Below are 21,576 nucleotides of genomic sequence, written 5' to 3' on the forward strand. Positions count from 1 at the left end.
TGCCTTCAAAGGTGAACCATGGCTCTTGCGGCGAGTCGCAGAGCTCCTAGAAGCCCTCCGACGGATGAGAAGGCTCTATAGCCAGGGCGGACCATAGCTCCGGAATGTCCGTAAGAAAAGATTCATGAGAGGCTCCGAGAATGGTAGATGGCGTAGCTTTACTGCGGTGATACCTAGGTGAAGGCTGCGAAGGACCTCCAATAATTAATCACGCGCCCACATCCAAGTGCCAAGAGATTCCGACGATGTAATTACGAGCCGCTCGGGGGCTGCCCACCACCGATAATTCGAGAGCGTACGGAATATCTCTCTGGCGGCCCCGACTGATCAGAAACTTCAAGCAGTGCATTCGATGAGTACGGACCTGCCGGCTCGACAATGAGGAGATCAGGAATTTCACACACATCTGGGTCTGGAGTCCTGATCCCCTTCAGAAGGTCGTGGGATAAGGCGAGTACGAGACACCGGAGACAAAGGAGTGAGTTTTCTGTCCGGTTTCACCCTCCTCATGAAAATTTGTAGCAAATGGCGGTGTTGAGATTCACCCGATATTCGATCCTACTGAATCGACTGACGAGAGCTTAACCAGAGCAGATCAGCTGCTTCAAATCGAGAGAGATTTCACAACCGCTGCCCGCTTGCGGAGAATATCCACAACCCCCTTTCCCCGATTTTCAACTGAGTTCATCGATAAGCCGTATGTTGACGCTCAACACCACCTACCCATCTCGAAGGTGTGCAGTTCCCGTGTAAAACCCTCCTCAATCTCTCAATCTCCCAGTTCTCCAATCTCGCATCGAGCCCTCAGTAAGGAGCGGGAAGAGAGCCGGGGATCCGGAGATACTTCTGGCATGCACGAGACAGGAGTAGGGAGTCATGAGAGGCTACTGCAGTGTCTCCTAAGAGTTGTCCGCCGGTGCCCCTCATCCGGAATCCGAAAGGTGTCCATGCCCCAACTGCACACTCAGGATATTGGAGACACCGAGCGTCTTAGAGGAAAAAAATCGCAACGACGAGAAAAAAAACGAAGGAACCAACTCATCCGTGAATTCATGGCCGGAGTCCCAGAATCGAGTTCCTCCCGTGAGGAATCATCGGCTTTCGAGAACTACAGGGTAGGAGGCGCCCGGAGCCGCGCAAGATGTCGACAAAGATCACCAGCATCATCGTCTTGTCGTAGAATTCTATTTTTCTTCCGCCTATTCTCGTTAAGTATCACCGCAGTTTTGATGGCGGATCTTTCCATGGTACCCTCAAAGATATAGACAAGCGCTGGGGGTACGCCTCGCGAGCTATATCCGACTCCGAGCGAATTTCGATGTCTTCTCAGCAGATCGCCGTTGTTGACTTTCCTCCAATGCCGCGTTCTCGGATCCCGCAGCAAACGCTCCAGGTTGAACTTCTAGCTCCTGCTATGCCAAAAAATGAGTCCCATCCAGGGGAATGATGCCGCAGAACCGCTCAATGCGGCATGCGGAAAAGGGTAAGGGAAGCTGCCGTTCGAGGGCGATCGCATGGATTCCACGGAGATATATATATATATATGTGCATGATTCGTGATGGTGAAAGACGAATTTTTCTAGGAGAATCCGTAAAACATCGAAGCAGTATCTGTGTAGTACTTGTGAGAAGATCCTATCCACATCCTACGCTCTGAAAGTTCATCAAAGGAAGCATACCGGCGAAACTCCTTACGTGTGCTCGCTCTGTACGAAAGGATTCGCGAGCTCGACTGATCTCAAACGACACAGCAGGTGCGTTCCTAGGTGTATCCTCCGACGAATCGCTGCCACACCCGACTAAATGAAGAGACTTAAAGCTCATCCTCTTTTGACTTATCGCAGAATACACACAGGGGAACGTCCTTTCATATGTCCCGAAATCAACTGTCGAAAGTCGTTCACCACCGGCACGATCCTCCAAGTTCACAAACGTACGCACTTTGGAGAAAAACCATTCAGATGCGAACATCTGGACTGCGGGAAGACTTTCAGCAACGCAACAAACTTGAGGTGCGAGACTTTATCCTCTTCAGCAGCGATCAATAGTTGCAAAGAGTTTAGACGTCTTGAAGTCTTTCTTGTCCTCCTAGGAACCACTCGCGGATCCACACGGGCGATCGACCCTTCAGATGCCAGGTCGCCGATTGTGATAAGTCGTTCACGGAATACTCCTCATTGTACCGCCATCTCGTCGTACACACTTCCGAGAGACCCTATAAGTGCAACTCCTGCGGTCAGTTCTCCAAGGGGACTAGCCAGCCAGATGAATTCCGGGAATTCTCAATGGCATGGTCGCAAAGTCAGAGCTTCTCACGTATGTGTTTTTTCTCTTCATTCCAGGCAAGCTGTACAGACAAAGTTCGTCTCTCAGACAGCACCAGCGATCTCATGGTCCAGACGTTAGTTTGGTGATCGAAACGAATCACGACGTACAGCGACCTCCGTGACGCAAAAAAGGCCAAATTAGAATCTCTTATTTACAATCACATAATTCCCAGTGTCAGCGGGAACTCGCTACAGATCTCCTGACGATGCTCGAAGAGAAAGAGAAAAACGGATCCGGACTGGAGGGTGAGCAGCTCGTCAGAAATAAAAATATCCGATCTGACAATGAGAAGCGAGCAGGCTTTTTTTTGAGTTTCTGAGCGATTGTCCGGGGCTCGTAACCTGGGCGTGCGTGACCGCGAGACCAATGGGGGCGATGAGGCGGAATCCTTCCTGGCGATTCGGAATTCTCGTTTCGGAATTCCTCCGCCGCATTCGTCACTTTGGTATCTGAAGTGCTACGATCCGAATACCTGGAGCCACCAGGTCATCGAGTACCCCTGTGATACCCGAGGAGGAACGTGTCGAGGCATGGTAGTTCCTTGAAATGCATTAGTTCTTCTCTAGGGAGCAACGAAGCTGCTCCGCGGGATACCCTAACGAGGAACTCAGGCGGAACAGACTTGACGCAAGGATATGGTGGTGAATCGCCGAGCGCAACCGCGCGTCAAACCCCTGAAGTCCCACAAGAGCAAACAAGGAACGAATCTGTTCTTCGCCAATGGCATCCTCTACTACGCCGACGCACCGGTGAAAAAAGTTGTCAAGTATTCCGTGGACGATCAAGACATTCTCTCGACCGTTTACACGAAGAGTGAGCTGTTCTATCCCGAGTGAGATCCGACCCCTCTCTTACCCATTGGGTCGATGTGCTGAGCTAATTTCGATTTCCAAACGACCGCCTTCCCTCTCTCAGGGAGGTCGTCCCTCGCGATACCCGTCTACAAGCATTCAAAACTTCCCCCGAATATGAATATCGAGTCGACGGTCTTGATGAGCGAAGGAGCTCAATTGAAACTGATGGATCTCGAAACGAAGAGCGAGAAAGATTTGATTTTAGTGGACGATGCCGAGGAGGTCTCAATCGGAGCTGCGGCAACGCACCAGACAGGAACTCTTTTCTTCTCAACGATTCAGCTCGGTTAGTTGAGATCTTCGAAACCGAATGTTTCAGAATGCGTCGAGCCACGAGGAATCGAGCCGAAGACGAATACAATCGAAGATAATGCCCGATACAGATAAAGGGACCGTGGAAGAGAGCCACGGAGGCTCATTGTGCTGCATGCGCCGAAGCGGCAAGGTCACCAAGCTCTTCGACGGGCTATGCGTGCCCGATGGGCTCTGCTTCAACGGAGACTGTACGAGACTCTTCGCGATGGAACGCGGCGAGAATCATTTGGTCTGTTCGAAGCTCGACGATCTGAGCATCGCCGGTCCGGTGAGTGGAGATCCGAGCGACCCAGAGTCACCCAGATTTCTTGGCAACGATCATTCGAGGGATCGCAGAACGCGCTCCGCTGACTTTTCCCCCACAGGAGCTCGTCGTAGACTGGAATAAAAGCCCGCTCCTGCCCAAAACCGTAGTGCGGGGTCTAACGATGGATATCGATGATCGTCTCTGGATGTGTTGCTCCGGAGAGGGAAAGATCATTCAGGTCGATGTAGAGAAGAAACGTGTCCTGTTAGAGATTCCTGCGCCGAAAGCCCGTGAGGTGGGGCATTGGGAGCGGGCCGCTCCGAGAAATCGTAAGATCTCGCCGAATGTCGGACACGGTAATGCCTAGAATGTCTAATTCCAGCTGAGTTCGCTCTGTTTCGGGGGCCCGGAGTACCGTGAAATTTTCGTCGCCTCGTCTTACGCCGCTCTGACTCAAGACGAGCTAACGAAGCAGGTGAACGCCGGACACATTTTGAGAGCCAAGGGATACGATGTACGCGGTAGAAAGCCTTTCCCTGTAATGATTGAAGTCGCCGGGGACTAGGAGCAAACTCAGACCAGTATCGGGGCGCTATTCAATGATCCTGCGGTCGTATATACCTGACGGTATGATGGATGACGCTCTCTCTGGTGACCTCACCCTAAGTGATTAAAATACCTACTCGAAGCTCTGAGGATGAGAGAGGGAGGGAGAACTCGAACTCATCGAGAAAAAACGGAATAAAAGTTTCATGGACCGTTCCACATGCATCCGCTCAGGCTTCCTCTGATAATTTCCAGGGTAAGACAGCTCTCACAGCGTTTACTCCGTCAAGCGCTTGCGTGGAATGAAAGAGCCGGTACAAGGACGCAAGATCTCGGGTGGAATTCTAGAGCCAGCGTCATCGGAGCCGTGATTTCCGCCGATCTCGAGATATCCACGGTACGGTGTGATGCTCACTCACAAATGAGTCAAGCTCCCGCGCGATGAGGAGCATATCGAGAACAATTTATGTGGGCGGCACAATCAGGGGGGGACAGTCACTGGATGCCCGATCGACGATTCTCCGGGTCCTCGATCCTTCTCTTTGAGTACATCCGAGCTCCCACACGCCGCACCGACCGAACTGACATTTTCTCGAATTCTCCAGCCCGTTCGACAGATTCTCTGAAGGAGAACCTTGCGGGTTTGTTATTGTCTTGGTTCCACTTCGAGTTGCCCGCCTGTACCACAAACGTACCAATGATCCTGGTATGCCGCGCTGATGCTTTTTCATTGATATCGTGGATTATAGGCCCAAATCGTGCTTGGATCAGCGCTCATTATGAGGCTAGGCATCGAAATTCGAGAAAAGGGAATTATTCTCACAGCGGAGCGGATCCCCATCCCCAGCTAGGACGGTACCCCGACTGTGCCACATTCGGGTTTGACCCGCTGATTTGACGGAAATTCGAGCCAGATTTGTTTACAAGCGTTGCGAGCCGAGTTTAAAGTGGCGTCGAACCAAATATTCTCAAGTTTAGCATTATGTGAATCATCTATATGATATTTCACGTTATCTGTTGCTCAGTGAAGTGAAGCCACGATGCCGACGAGTTCACCTCCTCTAACGAAACTCACAGAAGGATGTCGGGTTCCCGTTCACATGAGCGGAACAGAGTGGCCGATCGCCGAAGTGAGTTGGCTCGTGCACTTATCTCCAATGTATAATTCACCCTACCGGTCCCAAGAGGCTTCTCTGAACCCATTGCACTGTGGGCGAAGATGAGGCGGAACGTTATTCAGAGTACTGTTCGAGAAGAAATCCAAAGAATCATGTATTTTCACCAAATAACTGAGCGGAACCCCAGGCCGCTCAGAACCCGCGCGTGGTGTTCCATTGAGCTACGTTGCCGGTTAAATTCTCTGCCTCAGAAACTTCGCGGTGTAGAGGGAAGAACGATTTCCAAAATCATTCTGTGAAGTGAATGCTACCACTAGAGGCATCTTCTCGTGTTCTACAGGTTCTTTCGACTCGGAGAGAGGATTCGGATAATTCGATGTTATACTATGTCCACTATGTGGGCTTCAATAAACGTCTGGACGAATGGGTACCGCCAGAGCGCATCGACTTCACTCGAATCACGCAACCGAAACTCAAAACCAACAATAAGCAACAAGATGCGGTAAGGCTCTCCGCGCGGTGATACGGCCGGTAACCGCGTTGGCGCGGCCGGCATCTGCAACGTCCCGAAGCAGGGGCACTCTTTTCAGCAAAGGCTTTTCTGAGGGTTCAACTAGACAGTCAATTGTAGGACGCCGAAGACAAGCGAACGAAAAGTCGGAAACTCCCCTCTGGAGTATCCAGCTGATTGTCACGATTCGGTCCTGAACTCCAGAGACGGGGCGGTAACTCGGAACCCTCACCGGGCTTCGAGTAATTAGACTATCGAAGATCCAGTTCTTCTAGCAAGGCTCCCGTGATGGAATATTATTCACCCGATTAAATATTATCATCGCTGATTGCTTGACGAAGTTTCCCTCCGTAGCCGGGGAGTATCGCAACGGTGTCACGGCCATCGAGTCCAGACATATCCGCGCCGGCTACCCCCGAAAGTTGGGCCGACCGAGGCACTCCCACCACGAAGGAGAATGGGCTAATCGCACAGAAGGGTCGGAAACGGCCCATGAAAATGGATGAAGACTCACAGGTTTGTTTCGCCTAGTCGAAGTGAAACGATTGAGGAGTAGCCACCTTCTCGCGCTCATCTGATACCGACTCTCTCACTCTCCGACTCCCCGATCGGCTGGCACGACGGAACTTTTGTTTTGATTCGATAATGACTCCTCTCCTCAATCTATGCGGATTGCGAAAGGGGTGGAATTTAAATATTTGATCGTTCGAACAGTCGTCGAAAGATGTGCCTCCCGCGAAATGTCCGCGGATTGCTCCTTTCGCTAAGGATAGCCCAGCCAACGGCCAGGCTAAAGAAGTTAGTTTTCTTTGTTTTATCTTCAGTTCTCTCGTCCTATTCTCTCCCTTCGTTTCTGAGTCAGACCTTCTGTGATCGTATGAATTCGTTGTCGCTCCCCATCCTCTGTATGGTGCCCCAAATACGTTCCTCCGGGATGAGCTCGAGGGCTTCATAGCCTCGTTTTTTATATGATGGTCATCCAATCCTCCGAAATTCCAGGATGGGCCCACTCCACCGCAGGGCGCACCTCTAGCGCGACCGTCTGGATCTGGATCTCTAGTAGCTCATAACGACAGTGATATTATAACTCGTATGAAGAATATCGAGATGATAGAACTAGGAAAACATCGTATTACACCCTGGTGAGAATCCGGAGCGTCCGGTCCCGTTTTGACAGGAATTTTCATCTGAAAAGAAAAAAACTTCTAGAATCGAATCGTGGGACCCCCTCGCCCATGTCCACTCGCCGAAAACTCGGTTTAAAATCGCGCTTGTCACCATCCACAGGTACTTCAGTCCGTACCCTCAGGAAATGGTGAACGGCTGCATTCACCTCTGTGAATATTGCCTGAAGTTTGTAAAGTCTCGGAAATGTCTCCAACGACATCTCCAAAAATGCACACTACGACATCCGCCGGGGAACGAAATCTACCGGAAAGGCTCGTTATCGTTTTTTGAAATCGACGGCAGAAAAAACAAAACCTACGCTCAAAACCTCTGCTTGTTGGCCAAGTGTTTTCTAGATCACAAAACGTTATACTACGATACCGAGCCCTTCCTGTTCTACGTGATGACGGAGCAAGACAGCAAGGGCTTTCACATCGTAGGCTATTTCTCGAAGGAGAAAGAGTCCGCCGAGGACTACAACGTCGCTTGTATCCTCACACTGCCATCGTATCAACGACGGGGCTACGGGAAGCTGCTCATCGAGTTCTCGTACGAACTGAGCAAATTCGAGGGCAAGACCGGCTCACCCGAGAAGCCATTGTCCGATCTCGGCCTTCTGTCCTACAGAAGTTATTGGGCTGAGGCCATCCTGGAGATTCTCATCAACATGAAGAGCAACGAGAATTGCGATGAAAAACCGTCCACTACCATCAACGAAATTTGCGAGTTGACCTCTATCAAGAAAGAGGACGTCATCTCAACTCTGACCTACCTTAATCTCATCAACTATTACAAGGGCCAGTACATCATAACGCTGGGCCGGGACGTTCTCGACACGTACGAACGCGCCGTGTCAAAGCGGAAGATTCGCATCGATGCGAAGTGTTTGCACTGGACGCCGAAAGATTGGACTAAACGGGGTCGGTGAGATAGGTTCTCGGGGTAGGGGCAGTCGACTTAGTGATTCCTCTCGGTGGGAGCAGAGAGCAAGATGAATGAATGAGATGGCTTTAGCATCCTGCAAATTGTACAAACGGAATGGGATGGGGCAGATGGATGCGAACGAGGACTGAGTGGAAACTCGAGATGGTGAGGCGTACTTAATTCCAAATGTAAATAAAACGAACTTCCCTCAGGTTGTCAGACAACGTCCCTGCTCGATCTCTCCTTGCCATTCGGGATTACTTCCCTTCTCGGAACTCCCCCAGGATGATTCGGAGTTTCGGAATCGGAGCTTGTTTACGAGAGAAGAAAGGAACCGGAACTCATGAAAACTATTATATTTCCGTGCCCAATCCAAAAAGCCAAACATTTGAGCAGAGTCACGCACAATGATGCAGTTTCCTTCCGTTCTCCGGAGGCTTTCCAGCTCGTTAGTCTCCGCCTCGTTGAGTGACACCGTGACGGCTCTCGTCAGCCGAGAGTTTATTCTCTTCAACCGTCAAATCCGTACAGGATAGCCTCCTTCACAATACGGAAAAATGTTTTCCAGAAGACCCATTTGCCCGTGGGTAAAAATCGATTAAAACGCTGGAATTCGAGCGTCGATGTGGGAAGTCCGCGGAACCTGATTCAGCTTTGATGATTTAAAATTCGGTTTCCTCTCCGTCTCCTGTGCGGGCTTCCCCGTCTCCGTCCATAGCGACTTCTTCGTAATCTTTCTCCAGAGCCGCCAAATCTTCTCGGGCTTCGGGGAATTCTCCCTCCTCCATTCCTTCTCCGACGTACCAATGCACAAAAGCTCTTTTCGCGTACATTAGATCGAATTTGTTGTTCAGTCTCACCCAGGCTTCTGAAATGGCTGTATGGTTTGACAGCATGGTTATGGCTCGGGGAACTTTAGCGAGATCTCCGCCGGGGATAACCGAGGGTGGTCGATAATTGATTCCGACCTTGAATCCCGTCGGGCACCAATCTACGAATTGGATCGTTTTCCTCTTCTTGATGCTGGCGATGGTCGCGTTGACGTCTTTCGGCACTACGTCGCCTCTATACAGAAGACAGCAGGCCATGAATTTTCCCCGGGTCGAATCGCAAACCACGAGTTGATTCTGCGGTTCGAAACAAGCATTCGTTATGCTGAGCACGCTGTGCTGGTCGTGGTGCGACCTGTCTCCGGATACGATGGGGGCGTAGCCCACCAGAGGGAAATGGATTCGGGGGTACGGGACCAAGTTCGTTTGGAATTCGTTCAGATCGACGTTCAGGGCGCCGGAGAATCGGAGGGACGTCGTGATGGCCGACACCGCTTGGCTTATTAGGCGATTCAAGCTCTGGTACGAGGGTTTCTCCACGTCCAAATTACGTTTGCAGATGTTGTATATGGCCTCGTTGTCCATCATGAAGACACAATCGAAATAGTCGAGGGTTGTGTGCATCATCAGCACGGAGTTGTACGGTTCGACCACAGACGTCGAGACTTGCGGCGCGGGATATATGGCAAAGCCGAGGCGACACTTCCGTGCAAACTCCTCAGATATCTTCTCCATGAGGAGCGACGTATACCCAGATCCTGTGCCCCCGCCGAAAGAGTGGAAAACCAGAAAGCCCTGCAGACCATCGCAATCGTCGACCATTTTTTGGAGCTTGTCCATCGTTTTATCGATGATTTCTCTGCCGATTGTGTAGTGTCCTCGCGCGTAGTTATTGGCAGCATCCTCCTTTCCCGTGATCAGACTTTCCGGATGAAATAGTTGTCTGCAAATCGTTCACGGGAAAAAATTGGTTCAGATTCGAATAAACATTCCGCTAGGGGAATGTGGAGGTGACATACTTCCCCGAGCTCGGATCGCTTCGCGCACTCACCGGTAGGTCCCGGTCTTTATCTCGTCGATGACTGTAGGTTCCAGGTCCACGAATAGGGCTCTCGGTGTGTAGCGATCGCCATTCGTTTCTCTGAAGAACGTGTCGAAACTAGAATCCGAGGGACCCGTGGCTTGAGCGTCGAGATGTCCGTCGGGTTTTATGTCGTGCTCGAGGCAGTAGAGTTCCCAGCACGATGCTCCCATCTGAACTCCAGCTTGACCGATGTGAACATTGATGATCTCCCTCATTTTCTTCGAGTTTTTATCTATGTGGAAACAGAGCAGAGCTTAGATCTCGGTTTCTCATTTATCCCGCCGAACGGGGAGAGCACGTTCGCATTCCGGGCCGGAGCAACGACCGAGAGGATTCAGAAGCATCGAGCATCGTAGATCGCGGCGGGACATGATCTGCCGGAGTCAATTGTTGTCGAGAATTCACTCACAGATTGATCTTATTTAGATGTGGAATCGTGGAGTTCTGGAATCGCACACAAGCAACTTCGGGAGTCTGTCACCTGAATTCGGCCCGCTTGTGGGAAGGCAAAAAATATTGTTCCGATCATGAACGTCATCTCCCGACGTGCAACGTGGAGCCGGAGGCAGCACGGTCGACCCGACTCGAAGTCCCGACATTCGGGGACTCTCTGATGGCATTTCGCATTAAATAAGGAGGGGGAATTCCCTCTAATCTAATCGACAAGTCACCTGTCTAACCGCCTTTACCCTGACAGATAACTGACATTTCGGAGAGAAATCCGCTTAGAGCTGGAGCGTTTTTTAGAGCGCCCGGCAAGCTCTGCACCCTATGTTGGATGAATTAGCCAGTCAGAGGCAGAGTCATTCCGGACTCGCCGGCAGAACCAGACCGGGAAAGGCACATACGCTCATCGGATGCGTCACTTCGCACCATCAATGATAATTTCCGCTCCATCTGCTCGAGGGAGCTCTCTCCGAGGGGCACGGGCGTCCCGTAGACTACATGATTGGAAAGGGAACACCCTCTCAAAAGCATCTCATTTGAGGTATGACATCCATTCCGGAAGCGGAAACCTGAGGAGGCTACGCCACCCTGGTCACATCTCACATCGAATACTTGTTCGGGCCGTCGCACCTGTCGACCGGATCCAGGCAACACATAATCCTTTCATCACCTAATGGAGCGCCTCCTCAGCTAAGAACGAATAGCGTCCACCCTGAGACTCGAGAGAATGGATAGATTCTAGTACGAAAATATAGTCGGTCGAGCGCTTCCTCGCGTTTCGCAGCATTCAATCTCTTTGGGCGACAACCGATCACTTTATCGCAGCGATGCCGAGTAGGGTCGAGAACGATCCCAATTAGACACATAAGCGATGAGCGAGTCGAATGTCCCCCCAGAGTCGTCGCTACGTCGACGAGTCTTGTGAACTCATTGAGAGAGCGCCTGCTCGCTGAAGTTTCTTCGCGAGCTTCTACATATTGTGTAATGTCACATGCTCGTAATCGCTTTTTCCCGAGACAGATGGTGTCCGACGGGATCCCCGGCGCTTCCGACACCGATCTGTCGACCTTAGAAGGGGATTCGCAGGAGAGGGGGAAGCCGGTTGACAGGACAAGTCTTCGACCTTAGCAAATGGCCTCTGTGCTGATGAGGAAAGCCAAATCGAACTTCTCTTCCTCAGTCAACGGTCATAGTTTTTTACCGTCAATAGCTCTGGAGGGAGAAGCCATGCCATTCGACTTCCGTGAAGATTCGTGACTGACGATCAATGATCGGCGATTCCCATTCGTCGGGACTGGCCTGTGGCCTGAGCTTTCCCTCGGAGCGATGAGGCGACATGAGGCTCGAAATGAGACGAACATCAGCCGATTTACAATACCTCTGGTGTAGATCGTGCACTGTCCAGGTAATGGGGACCTCGCCGATGACCGAAAACCCAGGACTCGAGTCTGGAGAAATCAGATCGGATCTGGCATGATTCTCCGACAGTCTCGATTAGAGACTTGATCCCAGCTTGCGAGGAGTTTTCTCGCTGACATCCTGGGATTAATCCCCAGGATGCCCCACGCGGCAATGCGGTATGTTCGAGCGATCTCATAATTGCTTCTGCCCAAGGGAATTATCCGCAAACGGGTCCACCCGAGTAGGTGTGGGTCTTTTCGTCGTTTCGAGGCTCAATCCGAACTTTTAGACGAGAATGATTATATGCACGCTAGCGAATCGTCGCTGGACCCGAGTCAGCTTGCGCATGAGCGCTCTCCCACAAGTCGTAGGCGACGACAACTTTTCGCTGTGGCGGATGAGGTATTTCCATCCGATGTAATCATGGGTCGCACTCCCGAATCTCCCTAATTTCCGGGGGTATCCTTCCACTCACCGCGCCTCGAACGCCAGGAATATATGTACATTATTATCGGGCATACGGCCTGGCGACGACGAGCGTGATATGTAAGAGCATTCTAGCCTGAAACTCTTGTCTCGGATTCGAGATATTAGGAAAACGCATACGCATAGCCTATTAAATGAAGAATCGTGCTTGTCTGGAACCTACGTCGTTCAAAGATTCATTCAGAGGAATGTGCAGGTCATCGATCGTTCGGGCAGTCCTCATGCAGTACCGCCTGGAAGCATAAGCTCGTTGAGATGAATCTCCATACCGCAAGCGTTCCAACCACTGACGTTCCCGTGGGAAGCTTCGCGTCCCCGTGCGAATTCCGGGCAACGAGGACCCGCTCTTCAGGAGAAGTCTCCGCGAAGTATCTAATTTTCCGCGCGGAAGTTCTCTCTTCGATGTGGCCTGCGGTTGCAAACGATTCGGATCCTCCCGCTGTGGATCCGAACCGATCGGATTGTGAGATTCTCCAGGCTGTGAGTTCTCTTCCAGGTTCCGACAGCGTCGACAATTCGGTGTACGGGCTCTTCAGTCGAGTTTAGTATTTCGCGGTTTCACTGACGCGACTGTGGCCGACGCCAGCGATGGAGACAGGGGATGTATCAAGGGACGAGGCTTACGATGTTCTTCAGAGCTCCCGCGACCGGTGTCTTGTCATTTCGGCTTTGTGCGAGGATTGAAGAATATCACCGCGGCTCACGGAACGGTGCCTCAGAGACAGAGACCTCGGTCAGGAGTTCCGTAGTATTTAGAGGGAACGGAGCTGGGAGCCTCTAGGATAATCGGGGACGAAAATCGAAACTCACGTATCACGAGCGTTCCGAAATCGTAGATGTCGCGGTATACTTCGTCATTTTCGGATGGAAAAGCGGCGCCCCGGAGTTTTCGGTCATGAAATGGTCATGCCTGATTGAAGAGGTACGTTTCGATACTCCCGAGAGATGAACTCAGGCTGGGAAGCAAGGTCGTGAGAACTCGCGGCTTGGACGGCCGCTTGAAAAAAGCTCAGATGGATGGGATCTGTGGGGGAAGGGAGAGGATTCACGTCAGATTGTATCCGACAGACGAGGAGTGCAGAACAGATGCCCCGGACAATTGGGACCAGCAGACATTGGTTTTTGCCTGTACAAGTCTACCTCGGTGTGCACGAGGGAAAACTCCCCAGAGGATCGTTTCTTACTTGTTTGCGGGGAGTTAAACTCAAGCAAATCAATGAAAGCAGCAGGCTCGACTAGGCTTGCAATTCAGCAAACGTGACAGGACATCTGCTGCTGGACAGCTGCTAGAATACCCCTAGGACAAAATCAAAGCTGTTGGGATTGGAGCTGAGCTTTTCGGAAGAAAGGTCAAATAACCTCCAGGTGGGCAGAAATCCTGAGACATTCGCTGAGCTTGTCGGGAGGAAGACGAAATGACCTTCGGATTGGTGAGGATCCAGAGACTTTCACCGAGCTCGACCAGAGCAACGATGCTCCCCTCTCACAAGCACAGACCTGACGATTTCTCTGTGCCAGATAGAGATAATCGTTAGGAGGTCAGTCTTCGGGAGAGCAACGCCGTGCGCACGGGAAATTGTTTTCCCATCACAGCTTTGAAAATTTTCCAAGACTGGCGACGCAATGCTCCGGACGGGTAAGAAGATGCCGATGGCAAAACTAGCCCCTCCTGGCCACCTATTCATCTAGCGTGAATTTTCGCGAAAGTCATCGCTCTGATGGCTCTGAACGCTCTCCTTCGAAGTCGCAGTTCTACGCGGTTCGGATCCATGGAGTAAGCTGGATGGATGGATAGATGTTTACAATCATCACTCACCACGATCGTGGAGGATTCGATCATACGCGATCGGAATGGACCTTGGGAAAATATGATCCGATGGCGAGGACGGGTCGACGTTTCGCAAGCAGGCTGAATTAGTTTTCCGGCTGACGGCTACACATCCTCCGGGAGCACTGAGTTTGGTTATTCCAGTGCATCGAGAGGATTCAGCAGATTGTTTGTAGGGCTGTGAACGAGGTGAATCCCAGAGTGTTATTGGAAGCCATTCAGCGAATATTGCTGATTTCGATAGATCTGCGCTTCAAAAGAAACCGATGCCCATATTCCCAACGACTGAGTGTTTCGTTAGAGCGCTTGAAAACACTCCACGTTCACTCGAGAAACCTTTTACGCATCGATATGCTCCACTTGTTGACTGAATGCTGTTAGCAACCGGGAGTCTTCCGCCGCTCGAATGAAGGTCAATCCGTCATCAAAATCCGGATCATCTAGTCGAAGCTTCTAGGACACGGAGTTTCTCGTGATTTACCTACGGTTCCGGAGTTCCCTTGCTCGGCCGTCTCCCCGCGGCTGTCTGGTCCGAGACAAGGGGCAAGGTTGAAGGATCCGCCATCTTCGCTCCAGGCCGAGGTCCTCTGACGTAGGTCCTAAGTGAATCAATACAATCTGCTCAGGGCCCCGGAGTGAGCCGTGAGAAGGAGATTATAATCGACGTCTTCATTTGGTATCGCGCCCGCGGCGGCTGAGTCCATCCTCTTCAGCTTATGTCTTTATGCAAAATAACGGGCTATAGATGTTTAGCTTGTCGTCTTTAAGTGATGGGTTTCATCGGATGCATAGGTGTCGCCAGGGGGATATGAAATGAAAATTGCTCTGTTAATGTTCTGAAGCTTGCTTGGCTCAACATGAGTCCGAGATCCGAGCGCGGTGTTCTCACCGCGAACGTGATTGCCTACTGTGCATCTCGATTTTGACTATTCGGAGTCGCTGAGATCATTCACTCAGTCACTTCCGTCCGTGGAATGATGCGCATCACGAGAACTCAAGTACTTCCCGCCGAGTGACCGACTGGGACTCGCCGCTGATCGCCTCTCCGAGGCTGAACCACGTACAGAATTAGTCACCGAAGGTATGTTATTAATACCATGTCTCCCGAGATATCCGAGGAAATTCTCGTTTTTGACGCGGAACGTCTCTAAATGGCTCGGAGGGGCGAACAAAAAAGTTCGTCCGTCATGCAGCGAAATCTTCTCCGCTTTCGCGGGCCCGGAACTCGCGCCCGACTCGGCAGATTCCCGTGCTGAACGCTGCTGGGCGTTGCCCGGGAGGCAATATCTGCGAATTCACAGCCGATCCCAAAGTCCCTTGGGAGTTTCTTCGTAGAGATTCGTGCGAAGCCCAGAAAAAGTCTGAAAGTGCTCGTAAATCATGTATTTCATTCATGTATTTTTCGCGTCAATTTGCGTCTTCACGGTGAGTCACGATATCTCTCGACGAATGGGTTCATCCATCGCTGCGCTTCTACCCCAGTCGATAACATAATCGACGGGGAGGTTCCAATCTCGTTCCCCCGATGCATTGGTCCGCCACTCCCAACGAAAGGACGCAACATCCTTTGTGCGCGGGGTATTTCATCATTCATATCGGTGGTTTCCCAAATATTTCAAGCCCCCGACCCCCCTTTGTGTTCTGAGCACTAGATCCACGATCCCTCTGGACCCCCTCTTTTCCCCGGGAGGTTCCCGTGGAGAACCGAGAATCGCCATAGACCCCCGGGAGCCCATGTAGGCCACGTCGGGAACCAATGGTTGAGATTATCATTAGTCCGCAGACCAGGCGTCCAAGTGAGTGTGCCTGTTCTCTAGCTTGCCAAGTAGAACGTAGTCTTCGCCGCAATGAGTTTCATGGAAGGAAGCGCGAGGTTTTTGGCGACTTGATTGCATGACGGTAGTTTACATCATCCGGTCACGATGCCGAACTCGAGTCACAATCGATGAATCTTCCTCCCTTCAAGTTGCAAGAATTTTGAACTTCGAGGAATAGATTGTCTCCACTCGTCCGAGCTCAGGGAGGCGTAAGCGGACAGAGCATTTCTGTCGAGGCATTCTTCTTGTGACAGATCTTTCCATCACTGCGCCATGATTCCCGTACAGGAATCATCCTCTCTAGCATGGAAATTCTCGAAAGAGGGTCCTGCGACCTCTAGGGAGTCCCGGATTGTTACAAATCCAGAATCGCTGCATGATCCCGCGCAACAAATCTGAATCGCTGTCCACGAAGGAGGGACCCAGGAAATCAGCCAGTCAATTCCCTCCGGGGGTGCCTCCCCAAATGCTGTTGATCCAGCCACCCAGAATTTTACAGTCGAGCGCTCACGCGTTCGAAGCTGAGTAGAGAATCATACGAGCTCGTGAAAGTCATGTGATCCGAAGCACATTGGGGGGAATCGATCATCCTTAGCCTTGGCTTATAATGGAATTGCACTCTATCGATCCGATTTCTGCCGCTAGGGTCCACCCTTCCTCCACCAGGCACCCATCGGGAGAGCCGTGAATCCTCCTCCTTGTTTATTCTTCCCACAGCCAGCCGTTATACCTGTGAAGCGTTTCGAGGGGAACGATCTTCTAGAATAGATAATGCTAAAAGAAACGGTGAAACTTGAGCGAGAAGAGCGCCTCTGAGGAACTCGTCAGCGACGTTGTGTTTGAGCAGAGATACCAATCGGAAAGTGAAGGGGCGTTCGCCGTAGCATGGACACCGTCCGCGGACCGACGGCGGACCACGAATTCATCCGGCGCTGGTGGCGATACTCCCGCGGCCGCCGTATTCTGCCGGTGGTGGCGTCGACGGCGTGCGGCAGCTCGAAGCGCTCGGGTGGGACAGCGCGCGTTCTCCTCGCCCGTTTAGAGAGAGTTCTACCGCTTCCATAGCGTTCAGTGATCACTCGCCACCGATGACAGCGAAATGTGTTTCCAGACTTTTCGGATGTTTTCATTCTTCTGCTTCCGTTGCCCTCGGGCCCGTGTCGGATTTTTCTGAAGGATAAAGACAACCTCAACGTTTCCAAAGTGAGGCTTAGCTTTGCCATCGGATCGCTTTCTGTTCGGGCGAACTGGAAACGATGAGCGAACGGGAGAGGATGAGCCGAACACCGATGTACGGTACAAGGTGGTGAGCGTAAAAGAGACACGATCGGGACCGGACAGTCTCGTCGCCTCCCGCCGAAGGGAGAAAAAAACCTGAGACTTCTACCACCTGCTGGACATCTGCGTTGGTTTCCCGTTTGGGGTTTTTGTTCCTACCGCACGACCGACCGACCTAATCGCCGCAGTGTTTTCTTATTAGCTATCAGAACAAGATAGGGAGGAGAGTGCCGTGAAACATCACGAGTCGCCGAGACTCAGCCGTGAATCAAGTCGCGGAGCATAACCCGCCCGGAAAATGTGCGAAGCAAAGACCTCGAATCTCACGCGCTCGGCTCCATGGGTGCTGTCGTGACTATCGATTCTGTGAGCTCGAGGATCTCCTCGAAATCTGCTAGAAAGTTTAAAGTGTATGGATACCTGAAAATGGTAAGTCCTTCATATAATATTCTGCTTCGAATATCTTATGTGTTCAGAAAGCCTCATACGTCGGAGCTCGTTCCGAGTTTCCGTACGCTCACGCGCCACAAATCGAGCTTGAAACGAATCTCGGAGAATCCCCAGAAGATTCGCGAGGGGAGAGTTCGGACTGCTGAGGCCATAGCATCCGCCGGAAAACTACTGCAAGTGAACGGGCGTGTTCGGACTTCTCGTCGGGAGTTCCTATTAGAAGGAGTACGCGCGAGAAAAGGAAGAAAATTCGCGCCAGAACGGCATTTGACACGGACACTTCTCGAAGCCGAGACGTAATGAGCAGCTTTGAAACATCAATCATTCCTTCGCAAGTGACCGCCGCGTCGATAATGAGTGCTCTTGTTCTGAAAGTGAAAGTTTATGGCCTTCCTTCCCGCGAGACAATCTTTGCGAAACACGGCTCCTCCCTTCTTCCAATCCTGGCTCGGTCTACGGAATATTTTTGCTCTCCCCGAGAATCTACAACCGTGGATCCCAGTCCCCGGGGGCTTAGTCTCGAACTCGGCGTTGTCTTGAACTTCGGCATAAATACGCTTACATAGTAGTGAGACTGTCAGACGAGCCGAGCGAACGACATCATCCCTTCCGTGTCTCCCCGGTGAGGAGAGTTGTTTGGTTATCTATCTAAGGAATTTCGAAGTCAGCTATCGAGCCGGGTAAATCCATCTTCATCGCTCCTTCTGACTTGAGTGGTGTTTCGGTGAGCGGAATCGTATCTATTTTTCGCCTGAAGATCTCTTCTATCGTCATGCGCCCCAGAGCGGCGATGTCCCAAGCAGACCAGGATTCCGTTTCCGAACGATAAAGGTCCAGTGAGCCGGTGTTTCACCGCGATGCAAAGGAATGCCGAGGAGACTTACACGGAGTGCATTCGGTTTTGCTCGAGCAGATCCGAGATGGTTTAATCCTCGATCTGTTATTGTCTGACAAGGTTTTTATTGATTATACAGCGACGGATGCTCTGATAGACGACACATACTTATCAATGTGAGCTGTATACTGTAACGGGTGCACTTAAGAAAGAAGAGCGAGTAGAAACTCTCGGTGTGTGCTCTCGGTCGGTCGGAGGACGAGAAATCATTCGAGCGCTATTTCGTGAGCGTCACTCGAATTCAAACAAGTGCGTAAGCCATAATTGGGTATCCATCGGATCTGCCGTCAGCGATCGGCGAGGGAAAATTAGAAACCATACGGTTCACATGGAAAACTGCAGTGGCATGCCGTGACTGAAATTCGATTGATCAGCCAACGATTTGTGATGCCTCGAGCCCATGGAGGCTCTCCCATAATTTATTCACTAATCGGGCACCAACGCTGACCATTGTTCGTTAGGGTGTGATTTGGAGCAGTGGATACGGCCTTCGATCGCGAGGCTCTGGGACTGTCTCTGAAGCTCTCATTGTGAGCTCCGGAGAATCGAGGAATTCACTCCTGACTCTGAATTGTTCCATTGTGTAGCGGGATTCAGGGGAAGAGTCGACAAGCTGTAGGCATTAGGAAATCCGTACCCTTCATGAATCAGGAATGAGTCAGCGGAATGAGATTTTTTAGTGACTTCTCCAGCTGATACTAATTGTGAGCGGTACGTGTACACAGCCAGAACGTCGGACAGGCCCTCTTTCTAGATTCTAGACGCTTAGACAACCTTCCCGTGGCGCGATCGATTTTTTGCACAGAAACGTGCGTGAGCGCGATAAGAGCAATGACGCAGAGAGCGACAGAGCGAGCATTAGATACAAAGCGAATCGCATTCCAGATCTCGGTATAAAAATCTTCGTATCAAGGCTGTGTGCAGGGTGTAAATCTCGAACTCTGACAATATCTTCGGAGTCTACGAGAAGATGATTCCCCACTCACGTCAGTGTCGCGGTGTGTTTGACTTTCCCGATCTAGGCGACTCCTGGAGTCCGCGAGATCGTCTCCGGATACCCCGAGCGGATCGAGTGCGATGCAATACAGAGCACGTGCTACTCGATTACGAGCGGATCGTCCGATGATAAAACCCGCAGACGGTCCTGCGGAGAGATGGATGATTTCTGACGCGAATTACGGTCGACTGACTGTGATAAGCGTCTCCGATGCTCACAAGTCTGGTCTCGACCGCAAAGGTCAAAAGGCGATTCAGCGAGTCAATGGGGATCGTCACCACTTCTGCCACCACTGGGCATCTTCGGAGTTCCACGGGACCACAACACCAGCTAGAAATATTGGTCTTGTCTCTTCTCGGGCAGTCGAACCTCCTCTCCGACAGGCTCGATTCGGATGGAGATCGTGCCCAATACGACCCGTCATCCTGAGGAGCTTCTCCTGGATATGCCCAAATTATTCAATGAGCCAGATTCGGACAAAGAAACTCTAACATTGCGTTCGGGATCTCTCAGCGCATATCGTTTACAACTCATTCACAATTTTGGCTACTGATAGTACGTCACGTTTTTTACGACGCATTTGCTACTAGCCAGAAATCTCGAACGTCAACAATCCCGTTCCTTTTAGAGGCGGCGTCGACGTTGTCGAAACGCGTCCAGGATACCGATATAAACAACAGCGGTGACTGACTCGTTTGGATCTTATGCTCAAATTGGCTACAAATTTATAATTTCGCGGCTCGTAAACTCGGAGATAGCCGCCCTGGACGGATTTTCGAATTAGTGAAGTGACCGCAAACACTAAACAGCTGTCGACGCAAATAAAATAATGACTGGTTCCGATCGCCCGACATTCTTTCCGGTACTTAAAATACCATTGGCAATAGTTTGGTGGAGGAACGCCATTCGGCGGTCGACGCTCGGCGTCAACTACTCGAAATAATAATCGATAACCTTTCACGAGACTTCCTCGATCAAAGAACGAAGAACGTCGAGGGCTTTCGCGAGACGCCCCCAACAAAAATGAGCGAACGTTTAGAGGAGTCTGAGTTCCCACGGTATACCGCTTTCGACGGCGCGGCGTGAAAAGATAAGTCCCGGATCTGAGGAGAATTCTTAGGACTCGGATCAGGCTTCTGGTTTGGCGAGAGCGCCATTTGTTCGAAATACTATAAAATTCGATTCATTTTGTTCCGTTCCGGTGCGTTCCGACGATCTTCTAACAGCTGACGACGCCGACGTCCTTCTTCCTAAAGATGGAAGGACCATGCTCTTCGGATGGTGTGAGGAGGCTTGGCATGTATCTTCGTAGGGGGGCGTCGCTGGGAGTGTTTTCTTTTCAGGTGAGTTTTGTGCCTGCGAGCATCGAATGGCTTTAGATTGTCGCTCCCTACGCGAGACGAAGCGAATCCCCGGGGATATTTGTTTGTCATAGAGACTAGTCAGCGGAGAAGTATTTGAATCATTCGACAGATCCGAGCGAAGAGCGCTTCCAGGTCTCTACTTGCCGTTCGAACTTCCCTCAGAGTCAGCATTCTGGGGAAATACTCCAATAAATCAAGGGACTTTCTGTCGAGGCAGAACGCATCGGAGATTACATCAGTTGTAAGTCTGTCGGTAGCTCGTTCGCTCTCAACGGCGCGGCACCACGATTCGCGCTTTCGCGGAAGCTAGAGAGTAGTCAGCATCGCAACGATCTGTCGCATGCAATGTCTACTACGTTTTGTAGGAAGCAAAGGTTGGAACCATCGATTTTTCCTCAATGTTCGTTGCACGAGTCCAGCTCAATCGTAGACACTCGTATTTGTGGTAGAAATGAAGACTCGCGACATTCTCCCCGAGCATCAATCTATCATTCTCGAAGACAATCAGTGCGATCCAGAAAACGGGGGAAAGCGCTCCAGAGAGGCTCTAGAAAGCTGGCTCAAGGAAGCTGATGCCGATCGAGGCGAACACCGATATGGATCAAATGCAAGTCGAGTGGGCTGCTCTCCAAAGACTGACAGTAGACCACAGAACCTAGGAATCGTCCATCGCGTGCTCGCAAGCGGAT

The 21,576-nt window shown here is 51.2% G+C and overlaps 4 protein-coding genes across 4 annotated transcripts; 3 read left to right on the forward strand and 1 right to left on the reverse strand.

Annotated features, from left to right (window-relative positions):
* Window positions 1-1,183: 1,183 nt before the first annotated feature.
* LOC100903533 (zinc finger protein 143) lies at window positions 1,184-2,449 on the forward strand. The gene is made up of 5 exons (XM_003737545.2): window positions 1,184-1,483; window positions 1,584-1,754; window positions 1,845-2,012; window positions 2,093-2,235; window positions 2,343-2,449. Exons 1-5 carry the CDS (start codon window positions 1,425-1,427, stop codon window positions 2,447-2,449), a joined length of 648 nt encoding a protein of 215 aa, XP_003737593.1. The 5' UTR covers window positions 1,184-1,424.
* A 514-nt stretch (window positions 2,450-2,963) lies between these two features.
* Window positions 2,964-13,519, forward strand: LOC108864198 (regucalcin-like). Its single transcript, XM_018639349.2, has 6 exons — window positions 2,964-3,141; window positions 3,244-3,468; window positions 3,566-3,765; window positions 3,863-4,039; window positions 4,127-4,294; window positions 13,457-13,519. Exons 1-6 carry the CDS (start codon window positions 2,964-2,966, stop codon window positions 13,517-13,519), a joined length of 1,011 nt encoding a protein of 336 aa, XP_018494865.2.
* Window positions 5,213-8,025, forward strand: Tip60 (Histone acetyltransferase Tip60). The gene is made up of 6 exons (XM_003737537.2): window positions 5,213-5,420; window positions 5,749-5,910; window positions 6,274-6,435; window positions 6,634-6,717; window positions 6,919-7,061; window positions 7,207-8,025. Exons 1-6 carry the CDS (start codon window positions 5,331-5,333, stop codon window positions 8,012-8,014), a joined length of 1,449 nt encoding a protein of 482 aa, XP_003737585.1. The 5' UTR covers window positions 5,213-5,330; the 3' UTR covers window positions 8,015-8,025.
* Window positions 8,355-10,422, reverse strand: LOC100901802 (tubulin alpha-1 chain). Its single transcript, XM_003737538.1, has 3 exons — window positions 10,334-10,422; window positions 9,892-10,156; window positions 8,355-9,783 (listed from the first exon to the last, which is right to left on the reverse strand). Exons 2-3 carry the CDS (start codon window positions 10,137-10,139, stop codon window positions 8,673-8,675), a joined length of 1,359 nt encoding a protein of 452 aa, XP_003737586.1. The 5' UTR covers window positions 10,140-10,156; window positions 10,334-10,422; the 3' UTR covers window positions 8,355-8,672.
* Window positions 13,520-21,576: the final 8,057 nt, after the last annotated feature.

Source organism: Galendromus occidentalis, unplaced genomic scaffold (assembly GCF_000255335.2).
Source record: "Galendromus occidentalis unplaced genomic scaffold, Mocc_1.1 scf7180000075574, whole genome shotgun sequence".
Classification (NCBI taxonomy): domain Eukaryota; kingdom Metazoa; phylum Arthropoda; class Arachnida; order Mesostigmata; family Phytoseiidae; genus Galendromus; species Galendromus occidentalis.